The sequence below is a fragment of the Eublepharis macularius genome, chromosome 19 (genome assembly GCF_028583425.1).
Source record: "Eublepharis macularius isolate TG4126 chromosome 19, MPM_Emac_v1.0, whole genome shotgun sequence".
NCBI lineage: Eukaryota > Metazoa > Chordata > Lepidosauria > Squamata > Eublepharidae > Eublepharis > Eublepharis macularius.
The window spans coordinates 21,372,280-21,393,159 of NC_072808.1; the positions used below are offsets into that span (position 1 = coordinate 21,372,280).

The 20,880-nt window shown below is 48.9% G+C and overlaps 1 protein-coding gene across 1 annotated transcript; it reads left to right on the top strand.

Moving 5' to 3' along the window:
• The first annotated feature begins 11,069 nt into the window (after positions 1-11,069).
• LOC129346121 (eukaryotic translation initiation factor 3 subunit G) lies at positions 11,070-17,451 on the top strand. The gene is made up of 11 exons (XM_055003412.1): positions 11,070-11,168; positions 11,841-11,890; positions 12,781-12,873; positions 12,963-13,051; positions 13,331-13,390; positions 14,518-14,622; positions 15,102-15,291; positions 15,378-15,485; positions 15,662-15,798; positions 15,918-16,024; positions 17,350-17,451. The coding sequence occupies exons 1-11, from the start codon at positions 11,149-11,151 to the stop codon at positions 17,363-17,365; spliced, it is 975 nt and encodes a 324-aa protein (XP_054859387.1). The 5' UTR covers positions 11,070-11,148; the 3' UTR covers positions 17,366-17,451.
• The last annotated feature ends 3,429 nt before the right edge of the window (positions 17,452-20,880 follow it).

A 20,880-nucleotide genomic window follows, 5' to 3' on the forward strand; every position in this document is an offset into this window, starting at 1 on the left:
TAAAAGTTTAATAACATATTTTTGGGATTCAGTTCAAAGCAAAACTTTTAATATCTTTTGCATTTTTTGTCCAATATTTTCTTGCCTTCTTACATGTCCACCACATATGATAAAATGCTGCATCCATATATTGACATTGAAGAGAATGAAAGAGATCACCTTGGATAATGTCTAATAAATCAATCTAGGCTTTCTCAGAGGGATCCTTCTTGTGAGAGAGAGTGAGGCTATCTCCTCAGGTCACCATAAAGTGAGCTCTGATTCCTGAAGGTTCATTTATTTTTATTTTACTTATTTACTATATGTAAAGCCCACTTTTCTCACTGAGACTCAAAGGGGATTACACAGCGTAAACAGATGCAATCAATATTGGTGGTAGCGGAGAGTGCCCTCAAGTCATAGCTGGTGGGGTTTTCATGGCAAGAGACTAACAGAGGTGGTTTGCCATTGCCTGTCTCTGTAACCCTGGTATTCGTTGGAGGTCTCCCATTCAATTACTAACCAAGGCCGAACCTGCTTAGCTTCTGAGATCTGACAAGATTAGGCTCACCTGGAATATCCAGGTCAGGGTGCAATCAATATTATGAGACCTCTAATAAGCAATGCACTAGTAGTAGGATTACAGAGACCTCATCAAGCGTTGTGTATTAGATGTGATACAGACAGGGCTTTTTTTCAGCAGGAACGCGGTGGAACGGAGTTCCGGAACCTCTTGAAAATGGTCACATGGCCGGTGGGCCCGCCTCCTGATCTCCAGACAGAGGGGAGTTTAGGGGGCGGGCCCACCGGCCATGTGACCATTTTCTCCAAGGGCAACCCACTGAGTTCCACCTCCTCTTTTCCCAGAAAAAAAGCCCTGGATACAGAGTGCAGATACAATGCAGGAAAATGCTATCACACCAGTAGAAAATAATTAAAATAACAAGAGGGTAATATATATGTGGCAAACAGATAATACATCCAATAGACAGTGGTTTAGTCCACAGTCCCTTTCCCTTTATAAAGTGCCAGCTGGAACCATTCTGTTGTAGGATAGCCCTATTACCTTTACAGAAAAGCCCACCTCCTAAAAGAAACATTTGTTAGTCTTTCAGGGGCCACTGGACTTCTGCTTTATTTTGCTACAATAGTCTATTGCCCCTCTGGAATCACCATTAAAGACAGCTGCCTCTGGGAGCTGCAGCAACCTGATCCATGGGGCGCAATACGCCAAGAGTTTTCCCTGTTAAGCCTCATTGAAATGAATGGGAGGCTCACATGAACACAGGGTGGGTTATGTGCCATTTTCCTTACTGGGAGGTGGCTTCTGTCTGGAGTTTCCACAGCAGCACAAAAATGTGTGAACCAACTATGCATGTTCACATAAATCATGTGATACATATTTCTAAGGGAACCATGTTGAGGGGGGACATGATTGCTCTCTTTAAATATATGAAAGGCTGTCATTTGGAGGAGGGCAGGGAGCTGTTCCAGTTGGCAGCAGAGGGTAGGACCCGAAGCAATGGGCTTAAATTACATGCACAAAGGTACCGGCTGGATATTAGGAACAACTTTTTCACGGTCAGAGTAGTTCAAAAGTGGAATCAGCTGCCTAGGGAGGTGGTGAGCTCCCCCTCACTGGCAGTTTTCAAGAAGAGGCTGGATGAATACTTGTCAGAGATGCTTTAGGCTGATCCTGCACTGGGCAGGGGGTTGGACTAGATGGTCTGGATGGCCCCTTCCAACTCTATGATTCTGTGATTCTATGTTGGAATGTTTCCTGAAATTTAAATATTACCTGCCTCTGAAAACCTAGAATATCAGTGAAGCTGCCTGGTGGATAATGTGTGTGTGTGTGTGGGGGTGTCTAATAACATTATAATAACATTCGATTTATATACCACCCTTCAGGATGACTTAACACCCACTCAGAGCGGTTTACAAAGTGTGTCATTATTATCCCCACAACAAAACACCCTGTGAGGTGGGTGGGGCTGAGAGAGCTCTGAGAGAACTGTGATTGACCCAAGGTCACCCAGCTGGCTTCAAGCGGAGGAGTGGGGAATCAAACTCAGCTCTCCAGATTAGAGTCCCATGCTCTTAACCACTACACCAACCTGGCTCTACAGGGAGGGCCCAGGGGAGAGACCTCCCACTGAGCATGGACACTAGATTGCCAGCTCCATTTGGGGGCATTCCTGGAGAAGAGTGCTGAGCTTCAGTAAAAAAATGCAAAATGCACTTTGCAAGATTAATAGTGCAATCCTAAGAAGAATTACTCCAGTCTAAGACCATTGATTTCAATGGGCTTAGTCTGGAGTAAGTCCATTTAGGATTGCACTGAATATCATACAAATGTGTTGATTTGTAAAACAGAGATCACAGAATTCAGATCTTCATGTTGATGCATTTTGATTATCCAGGAGCAACAATTTTATTTTCTAAAAATGAACAATATAAAGAGCTTTGTTATTATGCCACACACTGGACCGTAGCTAACTCTTTCTCTTTTGGGGGGAGAAATCCACAGACCCCTTAGTAGGCAGGAATCAGATGCATAAGCCAAAGGAAACCACCAGTGGGGGCAACTGCTAGCAGCTGCCACGCCAGTCCTGAAGGTGCATTGAGAGCCACCAGTGGTCTGTAGCAGCACATTGGATGAGGGCCACACACTGATAAATGCACACAAAAGAAATGATTTCTTCTATACTGCCCTCCAAAATTTAAAAAAAAATCTAAAAATAGATTTCTGCCAAGTGCCAGTTTTATACTTTAAGGGAAAAACACAAGTGTACATTTCCAGAGAAGCATGAATCTCCTTGGCAACCACGCATCCCTGTGGGTTTGGAACTTGGCAAACAGCAGCTTTGAGAATACAGACCACTAAGGATCAAAGACGCAAGAACTACAGAGGCTGACCACTGCACGGGCCTCCAGCAAGGAAGACCCAGGCTCTGGGCTTGCAGCCATTCAATTTCTTTCTTGCCTCCATACACAAGAGCCAGAAGATGGTGGAGATCAATACAGCAAATGGGAATTACCCGGGTGAGAAGAGTAGACCTAATGCAGGCCGTTTAAGGAAATCAATTGGCATTGATAGGTCCAAGAGGCACAGCCAGCTGGAGCCAGCTGCCCAGAACAAATCTCCAGTGATAAAATCTCAGCATGCAGGCAGGGCGCAAGCCAGCTCTTTGTGGCGGCATGTTGTGCAGCTCCAGGGCAAGGTGCCCGTCTCGCCATTGCTGAGGATGCTTTCTGCCTTTGGGCGCCATGCATTTAGAATCACGGAGGCTAAGCAGAACTCTCAGTGGAACTGTGGATGCCTGTGGTGGCAAGCTGCCCTGCATGGTGCTCTTAGGCTAACAAATCTGTGGCAAAGTCTTTCTTGCAAGCGTGCCATGAGTCAAGCCCAGTGTATGAGATGGCACTTACTGTGCTACATGTGCATTGCCTCCGGTTCATGCCTTAGTGCGGGCTTGTCTTGAGCAGGCTGAACTCCAGAACAGGTAGCAGCTTCGAAGCACAGAAGGGAGCAGAAGAATGTAGCTAAACAGAGGTAATTTATTCTAGTTTGCACAGTGGATTTCATCTGCGGCGTTTGGGTTTCCTTGGTATAGAATTGAGGCATATAGGGGTTCCCAGGCCTATGGAACCTTTAGGCACATTTAGAATGTTGCAGAAAGGTATTGTGCGCTGCCACAAAGTGGCCATCTTGGGGAGGAAAGCCAATAAAAGGTCACTGGGTCCGAGCCAGACATAGCTGTTTCCAAATGAGAGTTTCCCTGGAGACATGAAAGGGAGGTCTCCTTGTGTTCCAGAGAGGTGAAGGAAAGCCAGGACTGGCAATTTGGGGAAGAAGGAAGTGGGTGGCACCATCCTTCCAATGGACGTCATGCTGGAAATCACTAGCATTTGCTATATGGCAGACCTGGCCAGATTTTAGATAACAGGAAGGGTGGGCCACGTCTTTGGCTTGCTAGCCCTATGGCATCCATATACCCCATCTCTCCTAAGGTACGCTGACCTAGGTATTTGCTTGTTTCCAAATTTCAACCACTTGTTGAAAGATTGAAAACCAGATAGAAAAGCCTGGAAGACTGACAGCAGGGTTCCCACAAAGTTGGGTGGTGGCTTATGTTTGGGGGCAGGGGGGAGAAGACAAAGTATAATAAAGCCCAGGCATTTAGATTCAGCATATTTATTGTTTCCAAATTCACATCAGCAATGGCAGAATGAATGCCTGCCTGCCCGCCCTCCTCTTTCTAGATCCCGTTGTCTTTCCTCCCACAATGGGCTTTGTTGCTAGTCCTATTATATAAAAGGCAAGCCGTATTAATGACAACTCACCTCTTATTCTGGTGCACCTCCAAAGGGCGCTGTTGCAGCGGAAAGCCCAAGCAAGGCAGCCCGTCCCTCCAGAGAGCGCACCGCAGTGGGAAGCCCAAGCCGGGATCAGGCACGGAGCAGGAGGCAATGCCCACCCACCCCCTTCACCTAGCTGGGATCAGAAAGAAAGAAAGAAAGAAAGAAAGAAAGAAAGAAAGAAAGAAAGAAAGAAAGAAAGAAAGAAAGAAGTTCTGAATCAGAAAAAAAATAAAGGAAGAAAGAAAAAGATTCCAGATTGCAAAAAGATAACACAACAAAGAGGAGAAGGTAAGTCAGGAGACAGTAGAATTGAAGCAAAACCTGCTGAAGATGAAAGAGAAGCACCAACATGGGCAACCTCAGAAGAGAGAAACGGGCCAGAATTCGGGGGAGAAAACTAGTATTAGAATATATGCAAAACACAATACCTGTTGTTCCCATGGAAACCACACTTGCAGACCTTTTCTTAAATACAACCAAAAACTGATTCTGTCCCACAATGTTTGTCATTCAAGTGCAAACCCTACACTGGCTAATAACTCTTTCACTTTCTGTCCCAAATGACATAGTGCAGAAAATTCCTTACGAAAAGTCCCAGCATTTGTACATTGTTCTAGTTTTAACAAGCCTTCAGACGCAGGGAACTGCTTTGTCTTGCAAAGGCAAAGGCAAGACATTGGCCTGCCGGGGAGCGCTCGTCCCGCTCTTTGACTCTCCTTAGTCGCTGTCCATGGTGACTAAACTGTTGCTCTATTTTCCTGAAGGAGCTCTCCAGCGAGAGGCAGCCATTCACTCGCACTAGTTTGCCTGCTTCTCCTTGAAGTGGCGGCTACTGCAACCGACTAGCAGGGCCAGCACAAGGCGAGAGTGCCTGGCCTGCCCCCAGCTAACAGAGCCACGGGAGAGGGCTGGCTTCCCTTCCTGAGCCTGTGCTGCCCCCAACTGCCTCCAAGCCAGTGGCAATTCGAAAAGAAATGTGTACATTCCAGTTGCACGTCCAGAACCCTCAGTTGCTGTTTCTCAGCATTCATGAAATCCTTTCTCCTTTGTTCACCTTATTGGCTGGGCTATCAATATCTTGTTCAGGCCACAATTTTCTATTTCTTCTATTTTTTCTGTGTATGTTTCTGAGCATCGTCTTCGTTTCCTGGCAAGACCCTCCCCCTCCGTTGGGCTTCCCTTTTACAACATGGCTCCTATTGAGCGTTGCATTATTGTTCCCTTCTACCTGCCCAGTTCCTCCCTCTCCATCTGCCAATGCTATTTCTGCTTCTTCAACTTTTGACCACCTGTCTCCAAACACTGGGCACAGCCACACTGCCTGGCTACATCCCAAAAACGGTGAACTCCACACTTGGCAAACTTGCATTCGGTCTAAATATCATTTGCCTCCTGTAACTTAAGGTCATGCTTTGCTCTTCCAATCATGCTCACAAAAGGATCGCTCACCCTTCTTTCTCTCATGCACAAAGATTGCGAGGGGCTGTGTTGGTCTGTGGACCAATTTTCAAAACAAAAATTACATAAGACTTTTTATTTTGACCAACCAAAATGTAACACAATCACACAACAGAGAGCAAACTTTGGAGCACTCTCACATTCTTCCTCAGCCCAGAGTGCCAAACAAAAAGGGAGAGAGGTTTCTTGGGCCTGGTGACAAAGACAGCCACCACCTTCACGTCCCCTGCCACTGTTTAGTTTTCTCCCCAGAGCTCCGGCTAATTTCTGTCTTCTGAGGTTGTGCTTCTCTTTCATCTTCGACAGCTTGTGCTTCAATTCTACTGACTCCTGACTCACCTTCTCCTTTTTGTTGCTTTATATTTTTGCAGCCTGGAATCTTTTTCTTTCTTCCTTTATCTCTTTAATCTGAAACGGCTTTCAATTATTTCAACTCTCATTTTTGGCTGGATGTGGTTCTGAACGGTTTTCATTTGGGATTTGCAGCTGTGGTTTCCAGTTATTTATACTTATTATTCTAAGTCACCTTGCAAATATTTATATAGCGATTTTATATATATATTCACTTATAAGTAGCCCACCTTTCTCACTGAGAGTCAAGGTGGACCTTGCAATGTAAATCATAAATTTAAAACAAAGTGTTAATACATAAGCATTAAACATGACATAGTAAACAATGCCAAACCTAGAATCATAGGGTTGGGAGGGACCTCCAGGGTCATCTAGTCCAACCCCCTGCACAATGCAAGAAATCCATGACTATCTCCCCTCCTCACGCCCCCAGTGACCCCTGCTCCATGCCCAGAAGATGGCAAAACACTGTCAGGATCTCAAGCCAAACTGGCCTGGGGAAAATTGATTCCTGACCCCAGCATGGTGATCGGCATTGCCCTGGGCATATAAGAAGGGGCCATAAGAACTAAGGACTAAGCCTAGTATTACATCAGTAGAAACACAGTGCATTTTCCTGGGTCAGTCTGCTGCCATTTTCTTTTGTAAAAATGCCCTCCCAAACAATTCTGTTTTCCATCAATTGCAAAATGTGAGCCTGGCCTCATCATGTCATGTGAGCCTGGCCTCATCAGTCAGGCCACTCCTCAAGTCACAACAGAGGAAGTATGTGTATGGACAGATGTTGATCTTGCCCATCTGTAGGGTGGCACCTGTAGGAGAACCTGCTCAGATGAGCAAACTTGTTGCAGCAAGACAAAAGTGAAGAGATGGTCTTGCAGATATGAAGGTCCAAGGCCATGGAAGGATATATATGTGACGGCCAGTACCCTGAACAGAGCTCAGCAACAGACCAGCAGCCCAAGGAATTGACTGCAGAAAGGGTATAATGTGCATGCTGTAGCTGGCACTGAGCTGCGTCTGTTATCAAACACACCTGAAGAATATGCTCCTTTCTTCAGTTTTGACATACTTGTGGGGGGGGGGGGAGCAGGGCAGCCGCACACAGCAACAGAGGGGCAGAGGGCCACCACATATAAGCTAGCCCCTGAAGTAGTGCCTTTAACAATATGTGCACTGGACGACACTTTTAAGTTGGTGGTGCAACTTAAGTTGGTGTGCTCCCTTGGTGCTGGTGTCCATGCCTACCGGCTTGGATGCAATCAATGTCAGAGGGGCTTTAAAATTCAAGGTGGGGCTTGGGTGCAACATGTAGGATGCGGCATAGAAATGGCCCAATTTCTCTCCCTGCTCATGTTCCAGATTCATTTGTGAAATCCACCTTACCACCAGCAGCAGCAGCAGCATCTGTCTCCCCCCTCCATGTTGAAAGTGAAGAGAGGAGACTATTCTTCATCAGGTATGCGTGGTGGCAGAGATGCAGCTCAATTATTGTAAGGTTTTTAGGGTGCCATTGGATCCGGATCTTGCTCAGCAAAAAAAAAGAGAGAGAGAAGTATCTTAATATGGGGTTGGGGTAAGGTTACCAGTTTGGGAAATTCCAGATATTTGGGCGTGGAATTCAGGGAGGCTAGAGTTTGGGGAAGGGAGAGGGCTCAGTGGGGGGGTGTTATGCCGTAGAAGCCTTGCGTTGAAGCTGCTGTTTCCCCCAGGGGAAGTGCAGTCTGAAGGTCAGTTGCCATTCTGAGAGAATTCCTGCAGCCTCCATCTGGCGGGGGGTGGGTGGGGGGTGGGCAAGCTAGGTTTTGGGGTGAGGGCGGTAATTGCACACTTTGAGCTTGGTTGTGTGAAGGCACAACTATGCATTGCGTTGAATCCACATTTAACAGCCATCTCATCTGCTACAAGCCACATGTGAGGAAGCAAGGCCATTCTGGACTGGGGCAGAGAGTTTATTTCCCAGCTCTGCCTTGGGAAAGTCCTGGAGGTTTGTGGGCAGAACCTGGGGAAAGCTAAGTTGGGTGAGGGGAGTTGGCTTGCTGGGAATGTGATACCACTGAGACTGCCCTCTGAAGCTGCCCTTTTCGCCAGGAGAACAGATCCCTATTGTCTGGAGATTAGCTGTACTTCCCGGAGAGCTCCCGGTCCCACCTGGAGGTTGGCAACCTAGTCTGGCATCATCTTTTGCTCTTCCTTACATATCGCTTAGCTCCCTGCCATGCGAGGCTGCGGCTTTCTTCCTATCAAACATAATTTTAACAGGCATGATCAGGCATCTGACGAAGAGAACTTGATTCTCGAAAGCTTATGCTATAATAAAATTGGTTAGTCTTAAAGGTGCTACTGGACTCTTTTTGATTTTGCTACTACAGACTAACACGGCTAACTCCTCTGGAGAAGTGAGGTAGGCTCTGGTTGTTTTCTTCCTAACAAAAAGAAAACCCGAATTAAAAGCAAGCACAGCGCAGCTGCCCTATGCCAATGGGAAACAGTGGCTGATTCCGCACATTGGATAACGCACTTTCAATGCACTTTATCAATAGTTTGAGGTGGATTTTTTGTTCCGCACACAAAAAAATCCGTTCCAAACGATCTATAAAGAGGATTGGAAGTGCATTAACCAACATGTGCGGAATCACTGGCACTGGCACACTGCACGGAGCCCCCTAACGTCTGCACAAGGTAAAAGCAACACTGTCCTTGCTTGGAAGGAACTCGCCCCAAGCATGCGCGCCTGCGCTCTGCAGCGAGTAGACGGATAAGGAGAGGGAGGCGGCGCATGCGGACAAAGAAGAGGCGGTCCTTCAGAAGCAGAAAACTGACAGCGAGGGAGAGCGTGCTGGAGGTTGAGGATTACGTGACCGAAGCAACCAATCAGCGCCTCCGGAATTTGCGTGGTGCCCAATAAAGGAAGAGGGTGCCCGACTCGGGATAGGTAAGGGTTCTTCCTCCTCCCCCTGCTGTGTCATTGGGGGCGGCTGGATTCGATTCCCGCTTTGGCCTGGATTACGGCGGGGCATACTAAGGGCTCCAGGCGGTTATTGTGTAGCTGCTAATTCCAACTGATCTCCATGCCACAGAAAGATTTCCAGAGCATCTGAAAAAAAGAGCTGTGACTCTCAAAAGCTTACACTCTGAAAATCTGGGCAGTCTCTTCTGTTGTCACTGGACTGAATTCAAATGTGAATAAAAGATAAAACCAGTGTTACCGTTTCCTAAGTTTCATTTGCATACACATTTGATACATTTGCATAAACACCTGTCAGCCAATGTGCTGACAGACCAGAAAATTAAGATTTTTTTTTGCCACAGCACACAAATGCATCTAGATTGATCCGCAGAGAATGCAATCTTCTAGTTTAGTGGGAGGCAGATCCTGTAGAAAGCCAGGGTTTGGGATAGGCTTGCCAACCTCCAGGTGGTATTTGGAGATCTCCCAGAATTACAACTGATCCCCAGAAGACAGATCAGTTCCCTTGGAGAAAACAGCTGCTTTGGACATAGACTCTATGGGATTATAACCTGCTGAGCTCCTGCCCCTCCTCAAACCTTGCTTTCCCTTAGCTCCACCCCCGCCCCCAAATCTCAAGGTATTTCCCTCCCTGGAGCTGGTAACCCTGGTTCAACTTTGGGAGGGCCAGGGGAGAGTTCTCACTGAGCGCCAACAAAGCCATATAGGTTCCAGGTGTTTGCACCTCAGCCCCCTTCCGGAGGGCTGCCACTTGGATCTACCTCTAAATCTCCAGGAATTTCCCAACCTGGAGTTTGCATTTGCAACCCCCCCCCCGGCCTGATCCTGACCTCAGCATCCCTCCTTTCCTTGCTGCGCTGCTGGAAAGGCTCCTGCTTTCCCTCCCTCTGCCATTAAGCAAGACGTCTGGAGGGGAATCCTCTACAGCCTTCTGCTGCAACATCTCAAGAAAAAGGATCACCTCCTCCCTGCACTCCCCCCCCCACACCAGATTTACTTTAGCAACACGAAACAAGTCGGCCAACTTGTCCCGCACCATAAACATTCCATTTCATTGTGCATTTGTTTTCTCTGTCTACCTACAACAAAGAACATTAGTGCAGGGCAGAGCCGCCAACCCATAACGACTGGGATGCCTTACAGAAACATGGATGGCGCTTACAGGAAATATGACACAACATGTTGAAAGATCAAGATGGGTAGCCATGTTAGTCTGTCTGTAGCAGAAGAAAAGAGCAAGAGTCCAGTAGCACCTATAAAACTAACAAAATTGGTGGTAGGGTAGGTACTTTTGTGAGTCACAGCTCACTTCTTCAGATATCAAATTTTGCTAGTCTTAAAGGTGCTACTGGACTCTTGCTCTTTTATTTTTATTTATGTCATTTATAGTCCGCCTTTCTCACTGAGACTCAAGGCGGATTACATAGTGTGAGATCAGTACAATCAGTAGCAAGGACAAGGGTAGACATTTCCATACAGTGTCAAGGACATTTCCATAAACGACTGGTCATAGGGTAAATAAATACAAGTTTACAGACACGTAACATTAGCAAGGATCCAATGCAGGGTTGAAGGACTGCTGAAACAGGACATAATCCATTCTAGGATTGACATTTGACAACATGAAGCACAAGCAGTATATACAAGTACACATTCAAAGCAACAGATAATATGTAAAGCAACATAATGTTGGAACCCATGGTTCCCAACGCATTGGTGAAACATCCGAGACCCCCTCCCTACAATACCGCCCTCCTGTACTTCATGTTGAAAGTGTGGGGTGATGCTTGGAATGTCTTCCTCTCCCTTTCCTCCCACAAGCGAATTGTCACGGATATGGCTAGAAATATAGGATATGCGCCTGCGCAGTCCTCATCTCCCTCCAAGAGCCGCCGGCGGAGGAAACGCGCTTGAATTTGATCCCTCGGAGACGCCGTCCGTGAGCGGAGGGGTGGCTTTCCCAGCGTTCCCCGCGGCAGGGAAGTCTCCTGCCCGACGCGGCTGGGCTCCTGCGGCGGGCGACGATGCCGACCGGCGACTACGAGTGAGGGAGGGGCGGTGCTCGTGGGAAGGGGCGCGCGCGAGGGACGCGTGTCGGGGCTGGGCCCGGCGGGGCAGGACGGAGAGAGGAAGGGGGCGATGCCCTGGGTGGGGGGCGGTGGGCGTGCCTTACGGGGGAACTGGGGATTTCCCCAATGATGATTTTAATAGCTAACCTAATCCTGTCAAAAGGAGGCAGGGGCACCGTAGGCTCGGGTTCGGGAATTCCTGAAGGTTTGGGGTGGATCCTGGGAGGGAGGGGCGGGGATCCGATCTCCGCTGCCTGGAGGTAGATTGTGATTCCGGAAGGTCTCCAGCCACCCCCCCCCCCTGGAGGTTGGCAACCGCAATGACCCGTGGCAAGCTTTGCAGCACAGCCGCCCTGACGAGTGTGGGCAGCGGGCTGTTCTTAGGCCATCTTCCCCTGCGCAAATGCAGCACTGGAGGATTTTCTGGGAAGGCTTCCATGTCCAGCCGCGTCACTGGCTGAAGGGCTGGGTGTGAAGAGACGCCCCGTTGGGCAGGGAGGGAGGAGGGCGGCCTGGCAGCTCGGCTGGCTGGGCCTTCTCCAGGCAAAGGCGGTTCCCTGCGTGTGACACTCCCGCCTCAAGGGGACGAGCCTTCTTTCGGGGTGGTTTGTTTTCTGTGGGCTGTTGACCTCCTGCCTCTCTTGCAGCTCCAAGCCCAGCTGGGCAGACCAAGTGGAAGAGGAAGGGGGAGACGATGGTGAGAAAGTGCTTTTTGTGTGTGTGTGTGCGCACGCTAAGCTATAGAACAACCATATCCCTTTGAGGCCTTTCCCCAAGCTCCCACCCCGTTTGCCCTGCAAAAACTCCCCAAAGATCATCTTCCACCTCATCGCTTGCTATTGGTGCACATTTCTGGCCAGGAACAGTGTATTGGCTGACATTACCTTTTGGAGGGCCAAATCCTGCATCCAGGAGAACGCGTTCTAAACTGGGGTGGGTGGGTTGCTAGCCCCTTCGTTGCTTGTTCCCTGTCTGCTTCTGCAGTTTTCTGCCACAGGGCATGGGAACTGACGTCCCTCTGTTCTGGGACACATGCAGCAGCTGTGGGGACCATATTCCCCACAGCTGTGTATTCAATGCCTAGCCCATTCTGGTGCTTTCAGGCTATTTTTGCAGTGCTGTTAATAGGCAGGCAGCTGCAGTCTTCCCATCCATCATGTTTTCCAGGCTGACCTGCCAAACCACACTGAGGTACCCTAAAGAATTCTCCTCCTAAGACACAAGTCTGACCCCCAACATCACAAAAAAGAGAAGCAAGACAAGAACTGCAAAAAAGTTACTTCCGTGTGCCCCACCCCTGGAGGGCTCTTTTTCCTCCCAGGATCATTTGGAGAGGGATTTGGGTCCTGATTAGAGTACTAGATTTAGAGGGACGAGACGAGGCTTCAGATCCCAGTTCAAGCATGGACTGAACTGGTTTGCCCAATGCCCTGCCACTTCTGTGCCTGACGAGGACATTTATTCATATCCTGTTTACTCATTCTGGAAACTGGAATACTGGTAGCTAAAGGAAAGCTGAGCGTTATCGAACCCGTAGTCGACTTTTTTGGGGTGCTGCAGCTGATGCTCCCTTGCTTCCCCACACAGACAAGTGCATCACCAGTGAACTGCTGAAGGACATTCCCCTGACTGAGGTGCTGAGCGGAGGGCTAAGCGCTGAGCCAGAGCTGGTGAAAGGAGGTAAGAACCGGTTGTGTCTTGGGAGGGGGCTGAGCCCTGGGAGGGGTGGAGACTGTCCTCACCTGCCGCTTCCCCCTCTGCATTCACAGAACCTCTTCCATCCCCCAAGGAGCTTATTAATGGCAACATCAAAACTGTGACTGAGTACAGAGAAGAGGAAGATGGCCGCAAGGTGAAGGTGAGTGAACTGGTTCTTTGTGCTTTTGAAAGCGCTGGGCTTCCCATGCTTTCCCTACAGCCCCCCGGGGTGCTTACGTTCTTCAGAAAGAGGGAGGTGGTTCTAGCAAAGGCAAGTGGGTTCGGGGCGGACATTGTAGGGGTGGGGTCACAGCCTCCATGAGGATAGCCTGGCCTTGAACAGTGATGAGCGTTTTCCTGGAGCCCATCCCAGGAGGGTTTTGTTTCCACTCAGTTCCCACCCAAAACACAGTGTGACCAAGTTGCTGTCGTTTGGCAGATCATTCGCACATTTCGAATTGAGACCCGGAAGGCGTCCAAGGCCGTGGCAAGGCGAAAGGTGAGTGGGGGAAGCAAGAGTGGCGTGCAAGGATCTTGCTGCGTATTTTCAGCCCCACCTATATAGTATAAGCTTGAATGACAGGTAAACTCTTTGGGCTCCACCAGACCAGCAGTCAGTCAGCTAAATATTAAACAGGTGGTCCGTACACACCAATACCTGCTGAGGGGGGAGCCCCCAGTAGTATCTGTGCTTGTTTAAAACGTGTTTCTTGAGCATCTGTGTTGTTTTTCAAGTGCACTTGAAACTCTTCTGCAAACCCTACCTGCCTGCTTTGTGGAGTTATTTCATTTCTAAATGAAGATATTAATTTACTTCTGATCTTAAGACTTTGGGAACTAGTGGAGCCTTGTGACTGGCAGAAGAAAGTTTCATGCATGAACTGGAAACTTACTTGGTGTCATAGCAGCTGATGTGCTATAAGCTGCCCTTCCTCCTGGCTTCTGTCAAAGCTGTCAAAAGAGTTTATTGTCTATAGCCATAGGCCGTCACAATTCACCAAACATTGACTAATAAACAATTAAGTCCCTCATCACAGCTTATCTTGGCTTCTGTGCAAGCTACTGAAGGTCTAGCTCAGTGGACGGGAATAGCCTTCAAGATTCAGTTCTAATATAAAAGAGGAACTTCATTGATATTGCAAAGTATGGAAGAGTTTCCAAAAGAGAGGGGAGGAATAGATCCTCTTTTAGCAGCGTCTTCTGGGGGGTGCAGAATGGGGCTTGGTGTACTGACCTGCTGGGAGGTACTGAGTTTGTGTCCATAATGAACAGTGTCCATTTCTGATCCTGGTAGCAAGTAATCGTAGCACGGTGTCAACTCTGTTCTGCCTGTGCTGGACTTCAGACTGTTTTTGATAGGGAATCGTGTACAGTTTCATTAACGTGAAACTTTTCTGTTACTTTCCCCACATTGTGGGACACTAGACATCCCTTCCTGGTAGACTGTTGCATCGCCCTGCCTGGTGTTTTCTCTCTGTTTTTTGCCTGGGACTCTCCTTTGTGAGCTCCTAATCGCTCATGCTGCATTTGGGATCTGCTGGCCAAGGGCTTCGGAGTTCAGCTCTGAGGTCCTTCCAGCCTTTCGATGCCAAAGGCTGCGCTCACTTCTTTTGTTCTGTTCCTTAGAACTGGAAGAAGTTTGGCAACTCAGAATTTGATGCTCCTGGCCCAAATGTGGCCACTACCACTGTGAGCGACGATGTCTTCATGACTTTCATCACCAGCAAGGAGGTGAGTGCCGGAGTGGAGGGAATGGAGGATTTTATTTATTCGCTTGCAAACTTCATTTATTGTCTGGCTTTCTTGCTGAGAAGGGAGCTGTGATTCTTGAAAGCTTACACTATGAAAATCTTGTTGATCTCTAAGGTGCTACTGGACTCTAATCCTGCTGCCTTACTGCAGATCAGCATGGCTGCCCATCTCAAATTATAATACATACAGTCCTTAAAAATGAATTACAAAGCTAGAGAATGCAGAAGGAATAATGCATGAGCTGGTATTTTGGAGAGAGCCGTGTATTGCGAGGCACAAGATCCTCAGCCATCTTTTTTGCATCACAGGGCAGAGGCCAAGCTCTCTGTTCTTCCCTTTGCAGCAGAGAGGCACACCCCTCGGACTTAGCTGGCAGGCTTGGCCAAAGTTTGGCTGTGTGACCACTGGGTGGTTGGAAAACGGGCTGTGGATCACTCACTCGATCTCTCTTTTGCCAGGACTTGAACTGCCAAGAGGAGGAGGACCCCATGAACAAGCTCAAAGGGGGGAAGATCGTGTCCTGCCGCATCTGCAAGGGTGACCACTGGACTACTCGCTGCCCTTACAAGGACACGCTTGGACCCATGCAGAAGGAGCTGGCAGAGCAGCTGGGGCTGTCCACAGGCGAGAAGGAGAAGCTGCCAGGAGGTGAGCGAGGACTGTGGAAGGGGGCTGGGGTGGGAAGGAAGACAGGCCTCCGCCCCTCTCTAAAGCCATCCCTCTTCTCTCCACAGAGCCAGAGCCAGTGCAAGCCCAGCAGAGCAAGACTGGGAAATATGTGCCTCCCAGCCTGAGAGATGGAGCTGTCCGGAGAGGGGAGTCGATGCAGCTCAACAGGAGAGGTGGGTTGCCTCTGAGCAGGAGCTGTGGCTGACTCCACTGTCTCCAGGTAGAGCTCCTGTTGACCAGAATTTCCTATTCTTGTTGGCCAGAAGTTGAGTCTCCCCTTTTCCTTTGCTGTGCAAGCCTGAGTTTGCTTGGAAACAAACTGCGATCTCCTCTCCTCCCACCCCCTTAGCTGACGACAATGCCACCATCCGGGTCACCAATCTGTCTGAGGACACGCGAGAGACTGACCTTCAGGAGCTCTTCCGTCCTTTCGGGTCCATCTCCCGCATCTACCTGGCCAAGGACAAAGCCACTGGCCAATCCAAGGTGAGGCGCAGGAGGGGCTGAGGATTGGGTGAGGCATGTGCTGGGGAAAGACCAAGGACAAGCAGTGTTTTCTCCGTCCTTCCTGCTGCTTCTCACCCTCCCGGTCTGTTCCGTTTCAGGGCTTTGCCTTCATCAGCTTCCACCGCCGCGAGGATGCAGCCAGAGCTATTCAAGGGGTGTCTGGTTTTGGCTACGATCACCTGATCCTGAATGTCGAATGGGCCAAGTAAGTAGCGTGAAGAAACCAGGGCCCTCTTTCCAAACATGCAATGTCTATGAGCAGGATTGGATCCTTAACTCCTGTTCCCTTCTTGCTAGCCACCGTGCGGCTGAGGAAGGGGGAGGGGCGTTCTGCTGATTTACACACACAAACACACACACACACGGCTCTGCAATGAGAGGATGTGACAGAGTTCTCAGGGGCCAGACCCCGCTGCAAGGAAACCTCCCTGTCACAGTTTCCCACCTGTCCCACTGCGCCTGTCCCTGGTGTACTATGGTACACTGGCAAGAATTTAAAAGGGTTCGAACAGAGAGAATCTGGTCTTCCAAAAAATCCACCTGAGCCTGGATTGGTAACTGAGGGGTAATGAGGTAAACTGACAGGATTGAAGTGGTTTAGCTTACTCAGAGAGAAACAAGCAACTGAGGAAAATTGTCAACAATTAGCCAAGAAATGTGGGATGTTAGGTTTCAAACAGTGCATGCCAAAGGAAAGCTTTCTCCCGGGCAGCTTTATAATATATCAGCATCTGCTACGAAGGTCATTAATGTGTAACCCTCACTTCCCTGGGCCTGGGAACTAAACCAGAGATCTGAGATCTCCACAGATCTTTAATTCACGCTCTTGTCAAACCAGCCCTTCTCTCTCCCTCCTGACATATAAATTGAGCTGTGGGTATGGTGCGAGCCTAGCTTCCTTCCTGACATGCTAGCTTTCTGTATGCAGGAAATTATTCTGTATAAAGGATCATTCAAGTCCAAAATGCTGTGATCAAAACAAGAAATTTACCATCTTAATGAGAGCAAAGCCTCAGGTTGCACTTGACTACCACAGTGAAATGTTCTAAGAATCCTGGTGGAGATTGGAAGGAGCTTTGGCATGTCTGCCTGTTCCAGGATTTTGAGGGCCCTCCGGGGTCGAGGCACGCTCAGTAAATCCCTGTGCCGTGAAAGGGAGGCAGCCTTTCTCGGTGCCTGTGGCTGTTCTGGGTGCTGCTTACCACGTGTAGTGGTGGGCAGCTGTTGAGGAGAGTGGCTAGGATCCTGGTGGATGCCTAACATGGCTGGTTGAGAAGAGCAGCAGACTTTGAGCCTCTTTGAGAAAAGCAGTTTATAAGTGAGTAAAATAAAGAGAAAGCAGGTACAGTGGAGTCCAGCTCCTAGGAATGTAGTAGTGGAAGCACTGCATTCTTCCAGCTTTTGTCCCCAATCAGAAAGCTGCTTTGCTGTCTTCCAGTGTGATCCTCCAAGTTCTGTACTGGATGCTGTGTAGGTTGTAGGATATCCCTGCCTGTCGACATGCTAATGGTCCCCCTCTTTCCCCTCCAGGCCTTCCACCAACTGAGCCCTGCTGCCTTGCCTCAATCCTCGGAAATGACCTTCCATTTTAGCTGGACACGTTGGTTTCTAATAAAGGTTCCGCTCAGTTTCTTCTGTGGCTTCTCATTGTGTCCAAGCTGACCTCTTACTGGGGTGGGTTGCCCTTGAGAGATGGCCTCCCACCTTTGACCTGGGGAACTCCTCCCCAGCCCTTCTGGTCCACTGACCTTCTGTCAGGTTTTTTTGTGCGTGTCATGAAATGTCATGTTTGCAGTGTTAGCTTTTTGCAAATAATAGGCCATGTTTCCTGGCTTCCTGTTCAACAGTGAAGTTAACAGTAATATCCAGAACTGATGCCAAGGTCCAGCTGAGGAAGAAGGAAGCTGCCATCATCTGAAGCAAGGATGCCAAGATGATTTAGTGCCAAATGCTTGCTGGCAAAGGATCATCTTCACCAGCTGCTCTGAAGTTGTGTGTGGGGGGTGGGGGGAGCTGTATAGACTTTTCTGTTGCCATCAAGAACACACTTTTCTCCTGGACAGCAAAGCAGATAATGGTAAACAAGAATATCCAAAGCAGGCATCAGTCTACAGCACCTTAAGAGTGCCCGCAGACACTGAGCTGCGCATGTACAAAGATAGTAAAGAGTCCAGTAGCATCTTTAAGACTAACCAACTTTATTGTAGCATAAGCTTTCCAGAACCACAGCTTTCTTTGTCAGATGCATGGAGGGTATGAAGAAACTGGCCAGAGATATATAGGTGATGATGGGAGGAGATGGTGCAGAGACTGAGGACCATGTAAATCAGTTGCAAAATGATTTACATTTATATGGGCCTCACTCCCTGCACCCTCTCCCCCCTCCCCTCACCACCTATGTAGCTCTGTCCAGTTTCTTCATGCATCTGACGAAGAGTGCTGTGGTTTTCAAAAGCTTGTGCTATAATAAAGTTGGTCAGTCTTAAAGGTGCTACTAGACTCTTACTATTCTGCAAGTACAGACTAACACTCCTTCTGATCCTTGTACAGAAAATCTCTGTAGGGAAGTGTCAGGCTATGGATGACGGGCTATGGCAGACAGATCCCTGTACCATTGAGGCAAGAATCCAGGCTCTTGGTTAAAAGGTTTTATTCAGAAATCAAATCATTTCCACAGATATGTCCATATGGTTACTCAGAAGCAAGGTAAGCTACTAAGCAGTACGGATCAATTTGACAGGAATGGCAACCTGTGGGAAAACCCTCTTAACTCGCACATTTGCTCCTTCCCCCTCCCATCAGCCAAATAGGACTTTTGGCGCAAACGTGTCCTGAGAACGTCTTACACAGGGCTCATTTTGAGGGGGAACACACCGGAACGCTGTTCTGGTAGTTCCCCCAAGTCAGGTGCCCCCGCCCACCTGACTTTAAAACATTTTGGGCTGTTTAGACCTTGATTGTTGCCAAAATGGCCACAATTGGGGTCGAAACGGATTGGATCGGGTCGGTGCTGGGCACCGACCCGATCCCGGCCATTGTGGCCCTGATCTGGGCAGCAACGGGCCTAAAATGGCCATTTTGGGCCCGTTTCAGCCAGGATTGGGGCCAAAATGGCCCAGATCGGGTCAGTGCCGGGTGGGGGGAAGCTATCCGGTCCCTGCCCTTTCGGCCCCGATCCTGGCCGAAACAGGTCCAAAATGGCCATTTGGGGCCTGTTTCGGCCTGGATCGGGGCCGAAAGAGCCCAGATCGGGTTGGTGCTGAGCGGGGAAAGCCTCCCCTGCCCGGCACCGATGCAGTCCCAGCTGTTTCAGTCCCGAAACAGGACCAGTCTCAGCCGTTTCAGCCCCGATCTTGGCCGAAATGGGTCCAAAATGGCCATTTGGGGCACTTTTGGGCCTGAATCTGGGTCAAAACAGCCTGGACCGGGTCAGTGCTGGGCAGGGGACGGTTCCCCTGTTTGGCTTCGACCAGATCCGGTCCTTTTTGGCCCTGATCCTGGCCCAAAAGCCGAAAATGGCCACTTTCGGCCCTTTGGGCCATTTTCTGCCAGGATCAGGGCCAGAACTGCTGGGATCTGGTTGGTGCCAGGTGGGGGAACCCTCCCCTGCCCAGCACTGATCTGGTCCAGGCTGGTTTGGTCGTGATCTGGGCCCTAACGGGGCCCAAATGGCCATTTTTGGCAGTTGGGGGCCTTTTTTGGCCGGGATCAGGACCAAAACTGCCCAGATTGGGTCAGTGCCTGGCAGGGGACCCCTCCTGGCTGTCCTTACTTCCCCTGTCAGGGCTCTTAGTCTCCCACTGGAGGGTGGGGCTGGCTGGCTTCCACCTGCTTCTGATCCTCTGGGGCAAGGGAGCTGCTCCACCTCCCTGTGGCTGTGTTGCCTCTTCCTCCCCTCTACTATTGGTCCATCCTGGCTCAGGGTGTCCGTTGGGGTGGCTGAATTATGAAAAGGAGATCTGAGGAGTGCAGTAAAGTACACTGGCTGGGACTGACAAACAAACCACTCTTCCTTTGAAAAGGTAAAAGCCAGCAGTGAGTCAAATCTGTCTCTGACACACATGAGTCTCTCAGAAGGCAGAGAGTTCTTTTGAGGGTAACTGAAGTTGGAACAACAGTAAAAAAATTGTTGAAAATGACTAAAAATACAAATTAAAAACACTGGAATAAAGTTTAATCGTTTTGTTGTCTTTACCAGGAAGTTCTTGTGACCCCCACACACCTAACAAACACAGTCTAACTAATAAAGGTGACAGCAACTCTGTGCAGTTACTCAGAAGAAAACCTCACTAAAATCTGCAGAGTTTATTTCTAAGTAAAGGATTGAAGTTTAAGTCTGCAAAAGAAACTTAAATAAAAAATTTAAGACACCCATCATGTCTGGCAACAAACTTTGTTCCCCTCCCGCCCCCATTTTGCTTAATATCCAGCCCGCAAAAAATTTCTATGGGGCCTACAAACTGTTATTTTGTACAATGTGAGTCCTCCCTCCGATGCAGCCATTTTCTCCAGGACAACTGATCTCTGTAGCCTGGAGATCAGCTGGAATGCTGGGAGATCTCCAGACCCCACCTGGGGTTGGGAACCCTACTTGTGCTGCTCCCGAGTTTTAATCACAGCAAACAAGCACCCAATTCACCCACCCAGTTCAGCGGGGATTCAGTCTATGGCATCGAATCTGTTAATGAAAGAAAAATTGTCAATTGTGTGGTTCTCACCAGTTGGACTCTACCACTATAGATAGTGTTTAACCTACCTCACAGGCTGGTTGTTGTGAGGATAAAATGGAAGAACGAAGGGTGTTGTAAGCTTCTTTAGTTCCTCACTGGTGAGAAAAAGCAGGGTATAAATAAATGCTAACTACATCTTGGGCCACTCTTTTTCTGCCTAACCCCTAGAGATGACGTATGCTACCCTGTGCTCCTGGGGAAGAGGGCCTACGAGCCTCGCTGAGGAGAGCAGGACTCAGGTTTGTGAGCCATCTCCCTCTGTCCCCTTCGTGCTTCTATCTGCTGGCCAATTGGCTGCCACTGGCCGCTGGAGAAAACATGGGCCCTTGAG